Genomic DNA, 19691 nt, shown 5'->3' with positions numbered 1-19691 from the left:
TTTTTCCTTTACAAAAATTTTCTCCGAGGCACCGTTAACGAGTTATTAACGAAAAACAGTGACCAATGAGAGGCGAGTACGGCTGAGGCGGCCGAGCCAATGAGCGGAACTGGGCTTCGTGCGCTGGTTGGCTCGGCCGCCTCGCGTCAGCCGTACTCGATTCTTATTTGTCACTGTTTTTCGTTAATAACTCGTTAACGGTGCCTCGGAGAAAACTTTTGTAAACGAAGAAGTTGCTTCAAATGATCCGAGGAACCCGTCATTTCCGGATTGCGAGACATTTTCGGGACACTCTGTAGTGTCAAAAACATTCAACAATTGTAAATAGTGAAAGAAAGTTTTCCCTTATCGATAATCATTATTACAACAAATATTATTAAATGTATGAAAAATGTATTATTTTCTTCCACTTCGCAAACGTGCGACGTTTGACCTAACAAACTGTGTACTACAAACTTTGACCTAACAACTTTAGACCTAATATATTCCTCTCGCGTCTTCGTGATTAAATAAAAATAACATCCGCAGTCCAATAATCGCGAGCAAGAACAGAAACGTTTCGACGAATCGTCATTTTCGAACGCCGCTTTAAAATGCTTTCTCCGGCGCGTCGCGCGCGACTGCAACGCGCTCGTGTTCGTTTTCATCCGGAGAGGTTTCGCGAGGCTTTCCAAGGTTCAACCACCGTCCCATCGACTTACGTCAGGACTTTTCGCGATGGCGATCGGCGCGGCGGGAACGCAAGATCGTTTATCATATCCGCGGAGCGTCGCGCGCCGCAGCCTGTTGCGTATGCATCAGCTATAATTCGCGATCCAGCCGCACCGTTAGCTTTTTACGCTTTTAATTACCTGGCACGCCGGTTCCTCCGGGCTCGCGATCATCCTCCGACTTTCTTTGCTCGCACGGGAACGAGTAGAAACTTCGCCGTCGAATTTCTCGCCGGAATTACTTTCGACCACCGATACGATCTCGAGAGGGTTCCGCGGATTTCAGAAATGGCCGACGAATGGGAGGAACGAGAGTCCCCGGGACTTTGCCGGAGAAACTTTGCCAGACCGTTCGCGTTCGTAAAGAGACGCAACCTTGACTCGCGACCGTAGGTAGAATAATTATTTTTCAGCTGATAACTGAAACGCTGACGCTCGCAGAGGGGAGCACCGAGAATGTCTCTATAAGAAGACCAGAGCCGGAGGGTTCCCGCCTTCCAAAGAGAAGGCACAATGTAACCGAATCAATTAGACGTTAAAGTATTTGCACGCATCCTAAAGGATTCCCTCGCGCTCTCTCTCCTCTCTCTCGCTCTCTTTCGCCAGCGCCTTCTCTCTCGCTCTGCCTTTCACAAAATTGTCTGGCAGCCCCTTCGGGCAAAGCGCATATTACCGCCGCGCGACCGGTGCACCTCGTAAATCACTCGTCGTTCTGCAACACACGCCACAGAGGAGAAGAGAAACAATGAGTGGTTGCTCCACCGCGGATATATTCGCACGCAGGTGCGTACTAACCTGGGGGTACCGCGCGCGCGCGCGCTCGCTCGCTCTCTTTCTCTCTCTTTAGATTCTCTTGCCTCGATCACGAAAGTTCAAAACAAGCCTGCATCGTTGAACGTTTGCGCAAACATTTTTAACACAATTTAAAAACGATTCTTCGATAGCGATAGCTTTTACGGTAGACGTCTCGGTGTGGGCCGTACTACATTTTAACCGGGCAGCATGTTGAAATATCTTTGAAGTGTGTGCAAGTTATCGTAATTATAGCGTATGTGTTTCATTTTCTTCAGATTTTGTTGACGCTTTTGTGTGATACACTTTTATCAAATGTATAATTTATACGTATATAATATATCATTGTACGAACATTTTTATAAAATATTATAATGTAATATATACTTCTCTTTATCAGTTTTTGACGAGTATATTCGTCATTTAAAAAGTGCAACGTTTCGTCTGACGACGACTATACCCGTCTTAAAGAAATGCCAACATTTCGTTTTACAACGAGTATACTCGTCATTTAGGAAATGCAACATTTCGACTTACGACGAGTATATTCGTCATTAAGAAAATGCAACATTTCGTCTGGCGTCGAGTATACTCGTCATTTAGGAAATGCAACACTTCGACTTACGACGAATATATTCGTCATTAAGAAAATACAACATTTCGTCTGGCGACGAGTATACTCGTCATGAAGAAATTTCAACATTTCGTTTTACGACAAGTATACTCGTTATTTACAAAATGCAACGTTTTGTCTTACGACGAATATACTCGTCACGATGAAATACCAACTTTTCAACTTACGACGAGTATACTCGTCACGATTTAATACCAACATTTCGTCTTACGACGAGTATACTCGTCACGAAGTAATACCAACATTTCGTCCCACGTCGAGTATAGACGTCACGAAGTAATACCAACATTTCGTCCCACGTCGAGTATACTCGTCACGAAGAAATACCAACATTTCGACTCACGACGAATATACTCGTCACGATTTAATACCAACATTTTGTCTCACGACGAGTATACTCGTCACGATGAAATACCAACATTTTGTCTCACGACGAGTATACTCGTCACGATGAAATATCAACATTTCGTCTCACGACGAGCATACTTATCACGATTTAATACCAACATTTCGTCTTACGATGAGTATACTCGTCACGATTTAATACCAACATTTCGTCCCACGACGAGTATACTCGTCGAAAACAGCTAACTGGTCGAGAATAGGTGCTTTCTCGTGCTTTTCCATTCCGAAATGGAACGTTCGCGAGGACTTAGCAGGTGCGCGAAGGCGAAGCTGCTCGTCGAACGAGGTGTCGCCCGTTTGCTCGGAAGATAAAAGCGTCCCACGGTGTTTTAATGCCCGACAAACTGCAACAAGTTGCACACGTGTCGTTGCAGCTTGTAGTTCGCGCGAAGCGACGCGAACAAAGCGGCGGGGACGCCGTGCGGCACGGGGAGCTGATATGACCGGGTACCGGAGTGCCACGGACACCCACGTGTGACAAGCCATCGCATAATCTACCGGACATTTAGCGTAGGCTGGATACTAGCCGCGGTGGCTACAGGTGGCTTCGATAGGCAGGTGAAATTTCATAGCAAATAACGCGATTAAACGCGCCGCGTGGCGACCCGGCCCGACGCGATCCGACGGGACGCGAGCCGTGCCAGACTTTCAATTACCATCTGCCGGGGAAAGCATGGAAAATCGACGACACTGTTACAACACTATGCGGGAGATCGCTGGAAACGATTCGACGCGAGAATCTCATCGAAGAGTGAGTCAATTCGCGCGGATCGATGACCTAATTTTAATTAAATCTACCGTGCTGGTCTAAGTGACCGGTTGCATATTTTGTATTTAAAAATTGTTGAAATAATTAAGAGTCTTTCGTTGGGAATGATCGAATGAATTTCGCAATTCGAGCGCATCTTGTAACAACACTTTTTCACTCTGAAATATCTTCGTTTAAAAAGCGAGTCTACGATCTACGACTAAAATTTGTAAATTCATATCCATCTTATTTTTTAAGATGCGTAATTTTTCTAAATTTCTTTTCTTGAACTTTGTTCTGTATTGCAACTGAACCGATATCTTCTTACATAGAGCGTACTAATTATAAGCCGTTCACAGTTCAAATCGTTTAACTCCACTTTTTGAATTATTTTAAATTTAAGTGTCAAAGCACTTGGTTCAGTCATACCTTTTTTTACTTACAATAAATTTCCCAAGCAACAAAATTCTTTTGGTCGGAAAATAATTAATTATTTGTATTCTAGCTTATTATCTATTCTATCTTATTCATTCTATAGGTCTTTAGATGAAAGTTATATCTGTATTTATGCATTATAGTGTTATTTATTATTTAGTTATATTTATAATTATATACTGATAATTATATTTAATATTATATTTATAATTTTAATTATAATATAACTATAAAATGTTGTGTGTACTATACTATTCTGTTTTATTATGTACTATAAAATATCTATAACATAAAATGTTATAAATATAACTATAAAATATAACTATAAATATGACTATAATATAAATATAAATATATATAAACATAAATATAACTATAAAATACAACTATAAGTATAACTAAAAAAATAAAAATTGAAATAAACAGTATAAATATAACTATAATATAAATATAAATATATAAATATATAGTTATATTTATACTGTTCATTTCAATTTTTATTGTAAAGAGAATTTTGACAAACAATCGATTTGGCATGTGAGCGGCTCAATTTTTTTTCCCGTGTAGTGGAATAAATAAAGACTAAAGGTATTTTAGTTAATTTTTACAGCCGTTTCGGAAGGATTAGCAGATTAATCTTAGGACCTTGGTGCACGAACAAATCGTAGAATAAAATGTTCAGCTAGGGGGTTAGCTAGCCAGTGACTTACAATCCCCGAGTCTATATTTCTCGCGGCGTTAAAGTCGAGGTCGATTCCATCCACGCTGTGGAAGGTTCGTTCGAAGCTGCGATCATTACACCCGTTACAAGCTGTCACATAGCTCATCTCACGCACAAGACCCGGCCGGCTCGCTCGCGCAGGCTCGCGCACACCAGCGGTTTTCGGCTTTTTTCTCTCTATTTTGCAATCAGCGCGGCTAAGATCGGCAGACGGGACTAAATTACGCGCCGTAACCTGCTCGGACTGGCCGATACTTCCGATGTGGCATTCCACCCTCTCGCGAGAGGCAAATTACATCGTCGAGGCCTACGCGCAACGTCGTCGGGACGCGCGCTGTCCTTAGAAAAATCAGGCCGAGCGAGCAACATTGATTTCGTCGGGCAGAAGATTCCCCGGGGGCTGAAATCACCGGTCATTAGCGCTCGCCGACTCCGCGAACCTCGTACCTCGCGGATCCGTGGGAAGCGCGAGTTTATAAATATCGGTAATTTAGTAATGGGACAAGGAAAGGAGAAGTTACGCGGACGGGACACGCGACCGTTTCGACGGCCAAGTGGAAAGTGCGTGACCAATCGGCCCCGTTGCGCGGCGTATCATTATGCGTAACGTATTATACAGAGTGTCAAAAAAGAAAGTGCTTCGAGACTTTAAGGCGTTACAATGCTCGCCGGGGGCAGCACAAAATGTCGGATCAACGGGGGTCCGAGAATCAACCCTTTCGACATTTGTGAAAGATCCCTTGTTGATACTATATATAATATAGTATATATAATAATATATAATAATAATGCTAATATATATATATTATATATTATTATTATATTATATATATAATAATATATAATAATAATGCTAATATATATATATTATATATTATTATTATATATAATATATATAATAATGCTAATAATGTTATAGAACATTATCTATATATTGGGTTGGCCTAGAAAGTAATTTCAATGTGCACCAATTACGGAAACATGAAGTTATCAGAAAGATGGCGAAATGCCACAGAATGGAAAATATTTGACTGATTAAAGTTCATTTTTTCTATAAAAAAAAAATTGAGTTTTATGTGACACTGAAATACCGAAATTACTTTCCTTCCGATCTAAAGGATATTATCTACAAGGTGTACCAAAATTATGATATTTTCGGGAAATGAGGAGTTCCTGAGGTGATTTGAAGTATCTTTTTCCTTTACAAAAATTTTCTCCGACGCGTCGTTCACGAGTTATTAACGAAAAACACTGACCAATGAGGGACGAGCTCGCCTGGCACTAGGCGGCCGAGCCAATGAGCGGAACTGGGCATCGTGCGCTCGTCGGCTGGGCCGCCTCGCGTCATCCGAGCTCGCCTCTCATTGGTCAGTGTTTTTCGTTAATAATTCGTCAACGATGCCTCGGGGAAGATTTTTGTAAAGGAAAAAGTTGTTTCGAATGACCTCAGTAATCTCTAATTTCACGGAAATACCATAATTTTGGGACACTCTGTATAACATTGTTGAATGCTAGAAATCGAAAGATTTTCTGTCGAAAGAATCGACCTTTGAACCCATGGACATCTTTTGCTCCACCCGGTAAGCACTATAAATCCTCGAAGTCTCTTTTTTTTTAAACACCCTGTATTGTAGTTTACGGATCGGGCGAGCGGCGAGTCGCGACCGATTGTCTAATCCGTCTGACCTAAAACCCAGTTCTCGTTGTCGAAGAGCAATTGCCCGAGTGCCCGATGGTCACGTCTCCGATCGACGGAACGAAAGTCTAGGCACACGTACGGTGGACGTGCTCGATCGGCGAGCGATCCCGTGGAATCGAACGCTTTTGTCTGTTCTCGTTCTCGGCTTCGCCCGGCGGATCTCGGATCGGCCAGCAACTTTAAAGGTTAACCGAAGATGATGTTCCCTCGTACACCGTTGCGTCACTTCGACCGCGGCATCGGCATCGGCATCGACAACGGCAGCCGCGGCACTTTCACTCGACACGAGGATCCCGCCGACGAGAGTAAAAAGCCGCGGCTGGCGGTTGCAATGAACCGCAGTTAAGGTCAATCGGCATGCTCGATTTCTTGGCATTTCGCGGCGTTCGACCGGGACAGCGTGCCGGAAGAAGCGGCGACGCGCGTTCCGCGGCGATTAAAATTCGGATCAACGCTAGATTTACGGAACCCGTCGGAACGACGGGTCGCTAGTTTTTTAATTCACGATTATTCGTATCGTATAAAGATACATTTACGAGTCATTTATTCCATTTATACGTTCCTTATGGCAAATGTTACAACAACGCTTGCTAAAAATCAGAATAAATGTCTTATCGTTACTTTTATCAACTAAATAAAGCAGCTCTTTTTTGTGCTCTGTAATTAACAATAAATTTATGAAACCCGTCGGAACGACGGGTCGCTAGTTTTTTAATTCCCGATTATTCGTATCGTACAAAGATACATTTACGAGTCATTTATTCCATTTATACGTTCCTTATGGCAAATGTTACAACAACGCTTGCTAAAAATCAGAATAAATGTCTTATCGTTACTTTTATCAACTAATATAAAGCAGCTCTTTTTTGTGCTCTGTAATTAACAATAAATTTATGAAACCCGTCGGAACGACGGGTCGCTAGTTTTTTAATTCACGATTATTCGTATCGTATAAAGATACATTTACGAGTTATTTATTCCATTTATACGTTACTTACGGCAAATGTTACAACAACGCTTGCTAAAAATCCGAATAAATGTCTTATCGTTACTTTTATCAGCTGTTTTTTGTGCTCTGTAAATCCAACGTTAACTATACCGCGGCAGATCGATGCCGCTGGGCACCGTGCGATCATCGAAATCGTGGAACCACATTCGCAGAAAATCATGTACAATAATTTCTCCCTAATTCGCGCTCAGATCGCGCACAAAAATGAACAATTTCGGAAGAGAAGATCCGAGTCTTGCGCCTCGTTTTTACAGTCACCGATCGTCAACTAATTTTTTAATTCACGATTATTCGTATCGTATAAAAATACATTTACGACTTATTTATTCCATTCATACGTTCCTTACGGCAAATGTTACAACAACGCTTGCTAAAAATCCGAATAAATGTCTTATCGTTACTTTTATCAGCTGTTTTTTGTGCTCCGTAAATCTAGCGTTGATTATGCTACGGCAAATCGATGTCGCTGGGCACCGCGCGATCATCGAAATCGTGGAACCACATTCGCAGGAAATCATGTACAATAATTTCTCCCTAATTCGCGCTCAGATCGCGCACAAAAATAAACAATTTCGGAAGAGAAGATCCGAGTCATGCGCCTCGTTTTTACAGTCATCGATCGTCGACAACTATAAAATAGAAACGCAAGGCTCGAATAATTTATTTAATAATGTATCATTAATAATGTATTTCCTCTTCCGAAATTGCGCACTTTTGTGCGCAATCCGAGCGCGAATTAGAGAGAAATTACTGTGCTCGGGACCATCGGCCGCGTCGAAACGATTCTGCGCCGGAATTATTGAGACCATAAACTTTTATGGGAAATTACTGTACGAACCGCTCCTCCGTTCGATCGAAATCTGGATAAAGAAGTAATCCCGTCCAGTTTAGAAAGCAGTGGGCAATATTCGAAGCAATTATTTCATCGATTCGAGCATCTGTTCGAGCAGAAGATATTTCTCTTCCAGAAGATATTTCCGAGGCGAACGAACCTCGGATTGCCGGTAAAAGTGAAAATCGTTGTAGCTCGGCTAAGTACCTATGCGGCTGTATAGATCATCCAGCTCTATCCGGATCGTATTAGTACCCGTATCGATCCCGCTTAATATTTTGACGGATATCTACGTTCTCGCTTAGCCGACGAGAAGACCGGGGCTGAGCCGATCCGCTGGCGAATAGGCCTCTAATATTATAGTTCCGGCGGCATGCTTAATCGGCCGAGTAATCCTATCGATTACAACGTAATATCTTGTCTCTATTTCATGTAGCCATTAATAACTCACCGGTAGAAGAAGCAACGAGGACGGCGAGTGCCTGGCAGCGGCCTGCCTCAGACCAAGGAAGTGCAGTAGGGGGTCCTCGGCCGCTCTCAGCTCGTCCAGAATCCGCCTGGCCTCTCCGTAGCTCTCCAGGTACTCCCAGTAAGAGTTCCAAAACGAGCCGGGGAATAAGTCACCTGGCGACAGGCCACAACAACCGGTAACCAATTAAGAGAACCGCTGAATAGAAACCGTCCCCGCCGTCCAATTCGTCAAATCTCCCCCACGTTTGTTTCGAGGAGTCCCCTGACCTTCGACATACATACTTCAGAGGGAACAGTCGTGTTCGACGTAGAGACTCTCTTATCCGTTTAATTTCGTAATAACCTTCTTCTTCTTCTTCTCTTTTTTTGTATAAGCTTGAAAGTCTCCGATGAGATTCATTCGCTGTACAGTAATGCCTCCCTAATTGACGCTCGGATAGTGCGCAAAAATGGACAATTTGGGAAGAGGAGATACCATTATTCGAACCTTGCAACTGGTCTTTATAGTTACCAATTGTCAACAATTATACAAACGTTCGATCATCTAATCGTTGCAAAGTTGCATGTTCTAGTTGCATATTTGCATATTTAAGTACATTGTCATAGTAGTAGAGAGCACGAACGAAATATTTAAACAATAGAATATTTTGTTATCATGTTATTACAAATAGTTATTACAAATTTATGATTAATTTACGATTAAGTACAGTAATGTCTCCCTAATTGACGCTCAGATTGTGCAAAAAAGTGGACAATTTGGGAAGAGGAGATGCCATTATTCGAGCCTTGCAACTCGTTTGTATAATTGTTGACAATTGGTAACTATAAAAACCAGTTGCAAGGCTCGAATAATGGTATCTCCTCTTCCCAAATTGTCCATTTTTGCGCACTATCTGAGCGTTATATTTTTCATATTTTGAAACAAATTTGTCAAGATTTTAGTTCCTGACGAAATAGACACTTCTTAGAAGAAAAGGAGAGGATTGCAAGCATTTCGTGTGGATCACAAAGATGTTACTTCAAAAGTGGACAATTTGGGAAGAGGAGATATCATTATTCGAGCCTTGCAATTAGTTTTTATAGTTACCAATTGTCAACAATTATACAAACGAGTTGCAAGGCTCGAATAATGGCATCTCCTCTTCCCAAATTGTCCACTTTTTTGCACAATCTGAGCGTCAATTAGGGAGACATTACTGTACTTAATCGTAAATTAATCATAAATTTGTAATAACTATTTGTAATAACATGATAACAAAATATTCTATTGTTTAAATATTTCGTTCGAGTTCTCTACTACCATGACAATGTACTTAAATATACAAATATGCAACTAGAACATGCAACTTTGCAACGATTAGATGATCGAACGTTTTTTGGATATTAGAATATTGCAAAAACAAGTGTTCGGATAAGAGAGTCTCTGCTATACTTAGAGGATTCTTAACGCTCTAATAATAATATATAATACGCTAAATTTTATTTTAAAAAAATAATCGCAATAGATCTTTCAAACTTGAAACATAAAAATTCAAGATTCTAATTCCAATTGTTACAGAAACGAGTATAATTGTCAAATTATGAACTGGGTCACTTTGTTCGGATCACATGTTATCGACACCTGATATATACCATTCATGTGTACCCGGTATAATATACCCGGAACCTAAATATTTGTCCTGTTTTGGAGCTTTTACACCTGTCCACGGTTTCAGCTTCTCCAGACTTCTGTTTGATTTGCGCGATAAGGGCTTAAAAATGCCGACAAAAACTCGAGCGGGACGAACGAAAGTTGGGTAAACTGGACGAACATTGTCTCCCGCGTTCGAGAAAGTGGTAAACCCGTTTTGTTTGCATTCGCGTGTAACGGGTTAGGCGAAAAATTGGTCGGCGATGATGGAAGACCGCGCGGACGCGAGCACACGTCCGAAATCGTCTTCGAGAGATTCGATCCGGCAATACATCATCCCGCTATCTCTTCCCTACGAAACTCGTTTCTGTTTGAGGATCGACTCTCCGTTTCTCTCTGTTTCTCTCTTTTCCGTGGTCGGTTCCTCGTCTGGTGGGGTCCCGAGCATCACGGAAGAAGAAAGCCTTCCACGGACGCTCACGCTCACGCACCGGGAATATGATTTACCATCGAATCTCTCTCTCTCTCTCTATCTCTCCCTCTCTCTCTCTTTCTCTTTCTCTTCCTTCCTCTCTCTTTCCATCAGGACCGACTCCATTATCGGCCGTCGTAGACTTCCTCGTGCAGTAAACCACGAATTCATTAGGGACCGCGTCAAATTCGCGGGGCCCTGTTTCTCCGCTTTCGTCGCGAACGAAGCATTCAGCGAAATTCGTGACCGTGTCCCTCGGTCCCTAATGGTATCGTGGGTGTTTACGATCTCGTGGAGGTTATTTGACCATCTGGACCAGGCACTGGATGCAGGTTTTCCATTCGGAACTTTTCCGAAGGGCAATGACCTTCTATTTTGAATTTTTCTCTTTTATCAGCAATTATCGCGTTAGGCCGCGATTAAAGGACTCGAGCAACTTGCACCGCGGGGCAATCGATTCCTAGGTAAGTGTATCAATTACTGTGCCCATTAAAATGACATTCGAAGTTTTCGCGACAAATTAAATAGTTTCTTTTTACTTGCTGTTTGGGGAGAAATATATGTGGACACTCTTTGAAACAGTATAACTCGTTTAAAATTGAACCAAATGACTTGAATTTTTGTTAGATTAGACTCGAGCAACTTGCACCGCGGGGCAATCAATTCCTAGGTAAGTGTATCAATTACTGTGCCCATTAAAATGACATTCGAAGTTTTCGCGACAAACTCAATAGTTTCTTTTTACTTGCAGTTTGGGGAGAAATATATGTGGACACTCTTTGAAACAGTATAACTCGTTTAAAATTAAACTAAATGACTTGAATTTTTGTCAGATGAGACTCGAGCAACTTGCACCGCGGGGCAATCAATTCCTAGGTAAGTGTATCAATTACTGTGCCCATTAAAATGACATTCGAAGTTTTCGCGACAAATTAAATAGTTTCTTTTTACTTGCTGTTTGGGGAGAAATATATGTGGACACTCTTTGAAACAGTATAACTCGTTTAAAATTGAACCAAATGACTTGAATTTTTGTTAGATGAGAAAAAGACCAATCTATTACACAATGACTATAATACGGTTTTTCTAATTTTTCTATTTCTTGGAATGCCGAAAGAAATGAAACCTCTTATGCCTTTTTATAATCGGTTAGGTCAGAGTTAAGCTGCAAATGTTGAAAGATTTTAAAAAACTGCAGATTCCTGACTGGTATCGGTCGAAAGTGTCAAAAATCGGGACAACGCAGCGATTCTCGCGTTCTTTAATTGTTCGTAACTCATAAACAACGTCGACCAATTTCGATGAAATTTTCATCATGCATATTATATGTATACAAAATGCATTTTATACATTTTCGTTCCAGGCTCAGACGAGAAAATTAAAAGGAAACGGTTTTTTAATTTTTTTATTATCATTGCAAGTAACCGCAGAATTAAAAAATGCATTTTAGTTACTATCTAGTAAATTAGTCCCACTATAATCTAAAAAAAAAAATTCAAGTCATTTAGACCAGTTTAAAAGAGTGTCCACACATATTTGTCCCTGATCGTACATCCAACTTCTTGAAACATTTAAACTAAATATCGACGTCTTTTATACAAGTCTGAATTTATATACATATACTTGTTAATAATTGATATATACGAAGACTATTCCCCCGAAAAATGCAGCTCGAAAGGTCGCAATAATTCTCCGCTTTGCACTTTCTCCTTCTCGTTGCAATAATCGCGTCAGTCATTGATCAAGAGGCTCGGCTCCGGCGCTCTCGCTTTCAGGGGACAGAAAGAACATTTGGGCCCGCGGAGGGATACGGCGGGCCTGCCAGGGTCCCCGGAGCAGCTACAGTATTCCAGATTCGAGCGAGGTTCGATCCCCGAGCCGAGGCTGGGGCCTAGAATCTCGTTCGAGGACAAGAAGTCTGGCGTACTCACCCGATTTGAAGGTATCGCCGTCCCAATTCTCGAGTGCCCCGCGGATCTGAAAGGAAGCAAAACGGGTGCGGTAGAATTGGCTCTTAAAATACAATGACCAAGATACGGAGGAGGCTGTGGTTTGGGGGCCATGTATAATGCATGAAGCATAATACAAGAATGAGTCGAGTCCGAGGGGCGGTGTACGCCAGTTTCGTACGAGAGCCGTGCTGGAAACGGTCGTTCGATTACCTTTTTTTTCTATCCGCCAGTCATTCTTACTGTAATTCGGCCGATCGATCGATCTCCGCTGCCAGAAAGATTTCGCGGTTTCGACGAAACCGGCCATCGATTAGGCGTCGCAGTAAATTCTCTCGGATTCGTGTCACAGCGTGGAAACGAAAATGGATCGATATTCAGAGATAACGATATAAATAAAAGAATGATGGAACGAGCGCGCGAGGTTAATTAAATAATAAATAGATTAATAAAATAATAATACAAGCGAGATCTTGTGCAAGAGAACAGTGCAGCAATCTTGGAGTCTGAAGATTCCCGAAAAACGTTCTACACGGGGTGTCCCCGAAATAGGCGAAGAAACAATGGCATAGTATTTGTAACTTCCTCAACCCTAACAGGACCATAAGATTGCTAAGAGTAAATATTATTGTAGTATATAACTGTTTATTTTAGTTTGTTCAGACGTGAAATGAATAAAAATCATTTAAAAAATGCATAAGAATGTGTAGCTTTTTTGGAATTTTATGGAAAATAGTTTTCCCAATGGACTATAAAAGTGACACAAATTATGGCTAGGCTCATTATGCGATGTCTTTTATTTGTTGGTTCATCATAACAAAATGTTAACTAAAATAATACAAAATTAGGAAACAAAATTACTATAGAAAATGATGCGACTAATTATGATATTCTGCGAAGCAATTTCTTTTGGTTGCAAAGCATTTCATTTTTACATGTTGTGCGCTGGCAAATTGTCTTTTGTATAAAAAATAACCAATAATTAAATGCAATAATCCCCGTGCCATGGTATACGGTTCGCATCTACGTTTCGCAGACCGTTGAAAACAATAAATTCTCACTAATTTTCCTTCAACTTCTAAACAAAAATGTACAATTTTGGAAGAGGAGATACGATTATTCGAGCCTTGCGACTCGTTTTTATAATTGTGGAGAATTTGTAACTATAAAAATGAGCCGCAAGGCTCGAATAATCGTATCTCCTCTTCCCAAATTGTTCACTTTTGTGCACAATCTGAGCGTCAATTAGGGAGACATTGCTGTACTTAGCAAAGCGAATGTACTTAATCATAAATTAATCATAAATTTGCAATAACCTTTTGTAATAACGTGATAACAAAATATTCTATTGTTTAAATATTTCGTTCGAGTTCTCTACTACCATGAGAACACAACTATAAAAACGAGAAGCAAAACACGAATAATCGTATCTCCTCTCCCGAAATTGTCCATTTTCGTGCAGAATCTGAGCGTCAGTTAGGGAGACATTACCGTACTCGGCAACCGCGAAGCTTCCGCGATAATTTGAAAGAAAGCCCGACATCAGAATTCGCAACCGTGCCTGGAGAGTGACATTAAAAACGACGTAAATCAAGATGGGAATTTTAACGATCTCAAGGTCTGGCCAGTTGGGTCTACGATCTAGGATGAGAGAACGATTTTTCAGGCGCATAATGCGCGGTTCAACGATCCGGCGAGGCAGCGGCGGGCGAGGCTAAATCACGTCCTCGAACGGAGCATACATTTTGTGCGTTGAATTATGACGCAGCATTATGTCCAATCAGGACATCATCGAGGGGAACACATCGACGTGAATAAGTTCCGGTAGTCCTTAAGGCTCCTTCTATCGGCCGCGCATTAAGGCGTTGCGTTCCGTCGCTCGGAATCCTCTTCGAATAATAGATAACGAGCCCGCGCCACGAATGATAACTCATCGATCGTGATCGAGTGGATTTTTCTACGGACCGTAGGCTCACAATCAGTGGGAACGCTCGTCGCGGCTTCCAGCCGATCCTCGAACTCGCAGCGGGTCGTCCTCGACCCGCATAATATACTTAACGTTGAAGATTCCCTTTCGAAAATTGATCGAGTCTCGGAGACTCGGCGACGCGGGTCAGCGACGACCCGGCGATAGTTGTACGAGGGACCAGAGACTAAAGATCTGCGATTTTGAATCGATTTTCTACAGCATCGATTTTTCGAAATTTTTGTCTAATCGATTCTTTAATCTAATTTAAAAGTTTATAGGCAGCATCTCATCATGAGATACTGTAATTAGTATTTCGATAGCGTTATAAATATTGTACACTTAACATTGAGTTACTTTTATACATAGTATTTCGATCGATTTCTTGTGAATCGATTTTCAGAGAATCGATTTCTTAAATTTAATCTTAAATTAATCTTCAATTTTATCTTTTAATTTAATTTAATCTTAAATTTTATCTTTTAATTTAATTTAATCTTAAATTAATTTTAAATTTTATCTTTTAATTTAATTTAATCTTAATTTAATCTTAAATTTAATCTTTTAATTTAATTTAACCTTAATTTAATCTTAAATTAAATTATTTAATTTCGAGACAATTATTGCTTCGCACATAAGTATCATCAAATTTCTTGTAGATTAATCACAATCATATACGGCTTGCCATCATTTTCCATAAATATTAACTTCGTAAAGCGGCCTTTTGTTAATAAATTAATGTAAACAATTCGCTCGGGGATCTCGCTTGAAATTAATCTGCTGCTTTGAGCATTCTGTTGCTAAATATGATTATTCAGACATTTTGTCACATCGTGCACACCGTTTCGAACAGATACAAAGCGATGATTTCTTCTTAATTTCGTCCATTGTCAACCGCGCTGTGGCTCGACTAACTTTCTAACGAGTCAACAACAATTTTACCGAGCAGCCGAGCTCTGAACGGTTACACGCGTTCATTTCGATAAGTAAATCAATAGCAATTATACAGTACACGCGTTCGGGAGGCACGCGAGCAGCCAACCATCAAAGACGATCGTGCCATCTAGACGGCCAGACGGCGTCGCGTTAATCGGCGTGTTAATGTTTAATTTCAACGCGGTGATAAAAGACGAGAGAAAGTCGCGAGCGGCCCGTCGTCGTCCGCCGCGGACCGCGCGAATTTGCATTCGTTCGACGGCGACGCGACGGTGGCCGGATCCACCGAGAAATCCTCCGGGGGACTCCGCCGTGGATCACGCCGCGCCGTTGATCATCGACGATCCACGGTTAATTGCCTCCGAGCCACGAATACACGTATCTATCATGGCCGGCGTATAATCGCAATAAAACTGGTCGCCCCTGTGCGCGTCCCGGCCGCTAACGATCAATTTGTTGCACCGTAATTGCCGTGATTCGCGCGAGGACAGCGAGCAGGGGATGCAACACGGGGCTCCGGTTGCATCGGTGCATTTTCAGAGAGGACGCTTGCGGTTCGACGGCGGGTAGGGATCGCGTTGGAAACGGGTCGGACGTCGCGTCCATGTTTCCCATTGGCCAACGACGTTTCGATCGAGATCGCAGAAGCGAGACGAAGAAATAAAAGATTTCTCCTGCTGGAAGCATCATTTTTCTCGCTTCTCCTTTTCGCCTAACAGACCTGGCGACAGGTCTATCCGGTCTATCGCAGTTTTGAAATAAAGCCGCGAAAACCATTACTTCGTCGAATCGCTTGTACTTTCCATGCAATTAATTCGATTTCGATGAGTAAATTGTTCTCTGTTAAGCAATACGCGGTCTCGTAATCTGTGATTTGTTGTTTCTGGACAATTTCAGTTGTTGATGAAAATTAGATATTTTTACTTCTTAGTTATTAATATCAGTCATTAAAATGTCAGGAGACAAATCTCTCCTGATATGTGTAATATCTCCAATTATACATTAATTAATGTACATAATGATTACATAATAAAAACAAACATAATAATTATACATTAAATATAGCATGTGGTATATACAATAAGTGTAGTACATACATATTATGTACAGTAGTATATATACATAAATATTAGGTCTACCGGAAAGTTCTGTCTGATAATGTCATTGCAAATTTCAATAGATATGCACATATTCGTTTGAGACATATATTTTTGAAAAATGTTGCTCGCAAATTGTCATCACGCTGGCAAGAGGTCATAAATAACGACGGAAATTATATTGTGCAATAAATACTACTAAATTTACGAAAAATCTATTATTTTTCCTTTCATTTCTCACAAACGGACAGAAAACTCTTTTTCCGGTAGACCTAATATATTATATTATATCCTATCCTATACGTATAAAATTGAATGTCGCGACTCGATAACACTTTCAACAGTTTTTCAAATATGGACAAAATCGATAATGATAAAATTACTTTGAAACGTGATAGAACATTTAGAAACAACGAATTATAGATTAACACGTTCCGTGCCACGTGTACCATCGATGGTACACGCTTGCATGTTTACTTAGTGAACTGAAGAAATTGTTTACAAGAAATTTAGAACCGAAGAATCAATTTCCACCGCAAGAATGGGCGTTGATAAGTTTTTGTTACGTTGTTATGTGTACGAGAATTAATAATTGCACGTAATACATCAAGTTTTAGTAAAATATCAAAGTGTGAAGATTCGAGTAAAAAAAGCTCGGCACGGAACGTGTTAATGAAAAATTGGAGAGTGTTTTACACAGAACAGTTTGAAATGATCCCGCGTCCCGGTGGATCCCTAATGGGATCCAGGGCAGAACCACGAATGCGGTCCAGGAAATCGTTTGGAGCCTAGATCGACGGAAGGGTCGTCAACCTTCTCTTATCCGAACCGTAAGAGCCCGAGGAATTATGAGCCGGTGACTCATAAACAACGCGATAACGCATCTCGAGAGCCGGGAATTACGTGTTTCACCGGTTTCGAATCGCCCCTTAATTAAAACGCATCGGCCCGAGAGAAAGCGGCGAGGAGAACTCTGATCCGTGCGTTTGGAAATGCGTAGCCGGCCGCTCGGGGAATCAAAGTAACTATGCTCGAAGATTTTAAGTTATTATTCATCGTCGGGACTCGTTTTGAGAAATAATTCTAGCGAGCTTTAACCAGCGCGGTGATATCCGAGGTGTGATATCCGTTGGGAAATTTTATAAAATTTTCTATTTACATTTGTATAATATCGCAACGAGACGGTACTGGGCTACTGCAGACAATATACATCACTGTTACAATCATAAGTAGACTGCGGATTTTATGCATTTTTTGCAAAGACATGCATCGATGAGTGCGAAAACGATGAAACTATTACAAGAATTCAAGATTGTTATAATATTGTTACGGCGACTTGTCCAAATCAAGTCGCTGTAATGAGAAACTGCCCTGTTGTGAACGACTCCTTAAAGAATAATAGAAGACAGGAGTTGCCACGGAGGTGTGTTATCAACGGACAATCGAAGAGTCGAGATCGGACCGTCGAACGATCAACATCCCGCTTCTGAAAGATCTGAATTGTTATTGAATCGAATTGTGTTATAGTTAATATTCTTTATTGTAAATAAAATGCCGCGACGCGAGAGAAATGCGTAATTCGCAACAATATCATATTCAATTCGTTAAAATAGTTACGAGACGAAATAGATATTTATTCAGCCTCTGTTCATGCAGGTACAACTAGCATGGATTGTATCTGCACTTGTGCGAGCTGCACATGAGCCAACCCCAGTCCCAAATCATTTCCATTGGTGGTGCATCGAACTCATCCAATCGACGACATCGGTCACGTAACCGTTGAATAAGCAAGAATTTCGAATAAATTCGATCGTCGGTAGGCCGATCGAGAGGCATCGTCGAGAAGTGTATCAAGAAGTGCATCTCTTCGGGGCGTATCTAAAAGAGCATCGCAGTCCCGAGGAGGGTTTTAAAATCAGCGATCGCGCCGAAAGGAATACATACCGGTCGGATTTCGCTTCGATCCGGACCGACGCGATGGATCGGCGGATCGAGTCCGACGGACGGTCACCCCCGGTCGGACGCTCGCATAGAAGCTGATGCAGCCGCGGTGCATGCGTGGCTGCATGCGTGCGTTGCATCGTCACGTCCTCGTGTTCGTCGTCTGGTATATCGTGGCGCGGCGCGGCGCGGCGCGGGCGTCACGAAACTCACGATGCGTTGGCGTGTCGATGCGTTTCTCATTGTCAGATGCGTATCTATGTTAAGCGGGGAGCGCGTTGCGTGCGCCCATGCATTTATGCATCGCATTATGCAGCGGGGCCGGCTCGCTCCGTGACCCATTCATTCCCCCGGTGTTATTCTCGAAAATCGAATCGTCGATTAATTATGAATTATTCATATTCATGAACGCGCGTCCCGCTCGGGCCGGGAGAGGTTCGACGCTCGTGAAATCGATTTAGACCTTAGGAAAAATTCTATTCGGGCCCCGGCCTCGGTTATTACACGGTGTTGTATCGCAGAGGAGGCCGGGACCGGTGGCGGCCGGAGATCGTCCCGCCGTGCTTTCCGATATTTCGAAAAATAAAAGGCCGGCACCCGGCGCTACTCGTGTTCGCCCGACCAAATTATAATGCATAGGCAATCTTTGGCGGCGGCTAGGCCGGGGCGACAGCGCGGACGCTGATAGATGATCGCCGATCGCCGCCGCAGCCCGGCCCGATCGGCGATTAAGCCGAGTCCCCGTCGAAAAATCCGGCCCGAATTTTTCGCCGTGGATCCCCCGCTCGCCCCGTTCCTCCCGATCGCGAACGCAGATCGCGTCCCTCGGAGGCGGTTTTAATTACACGTCCTCTCCCCGGGATGATCCCGCGCCGATCCTCTCGTCCGGCCGGCAACAACTAACATCGCGAGCTTCGTGTACCAGTCGAGGTACGAGCTGGGCGTTCCCAAAAAAACAGGCCCGACCACGTGTTATTAGGGCCTGTGCGTGGGCGTTGCAACAGCCTACTATTATTATTTTATAGTCCACGGACGATCTCTATAAAGACTTTTTTTTTCTCCCTCGAGATTGACGATCGATAAACGAGATCCCGGGATGCACCTGCACGCGGCCGCGTGACCGTAATCTCCTCTCTGCTCATCTCCCACCCTCCCTCGCCTCCCCTCTCTCTCATTCTCTCGTTCCCCGTTCCGCTAATATTTAAATACAGTTTTCCAGCAGCGTCTATGTAAATCATGTTTAT

General features: G+C 42.1%; 1 protein-coding gene across 3 annotated transcripts in view; it reads right to left on the bottom strand.

Annotated features, from left to right (window-relative positions):
• LOC117220279 (uncharacterized) overlaps positions 1-19691 on the bottom strand; it is a 350048-nt gene that overhangs the window by 237744 nt on the left and 92613 nt on the right. For all 3 annotated transcript variants that reach the window (XM_076524674.1, XM_076524667.1, XM_033470104.2), the window contains exons 4-5: positions 12490-12535; positions 8437-8609 (exon numbers count right to left, since the gene is read on the bottom strand). In XM_076524674.1, coding sequence (XP_076380789.1) covers positions 8437-8609; positions 12490-12535 — 219 coding nt within the window. The remainder of the gene's footprint in view (positions 1-8436; positions 8610-12489; positions 12536-19691) is intronic.

This window comes from Megalopta genalis, chromosome 1 (assembly GCF_051020955.1).
Source record: "Megalopta genalis isolate 19385.01 chromosome 1, iyMegGena1_principal, whole genome shotgun sequence".
NCBI lineage: Eukaryota > Metazoa > Arthropoda > Insecta > Hymenoptera > Halictidae > Megalopta > Megalopta genalis.
This window is presented reverse-complemented; position numbering and strand designations above follow the sequence as displayed.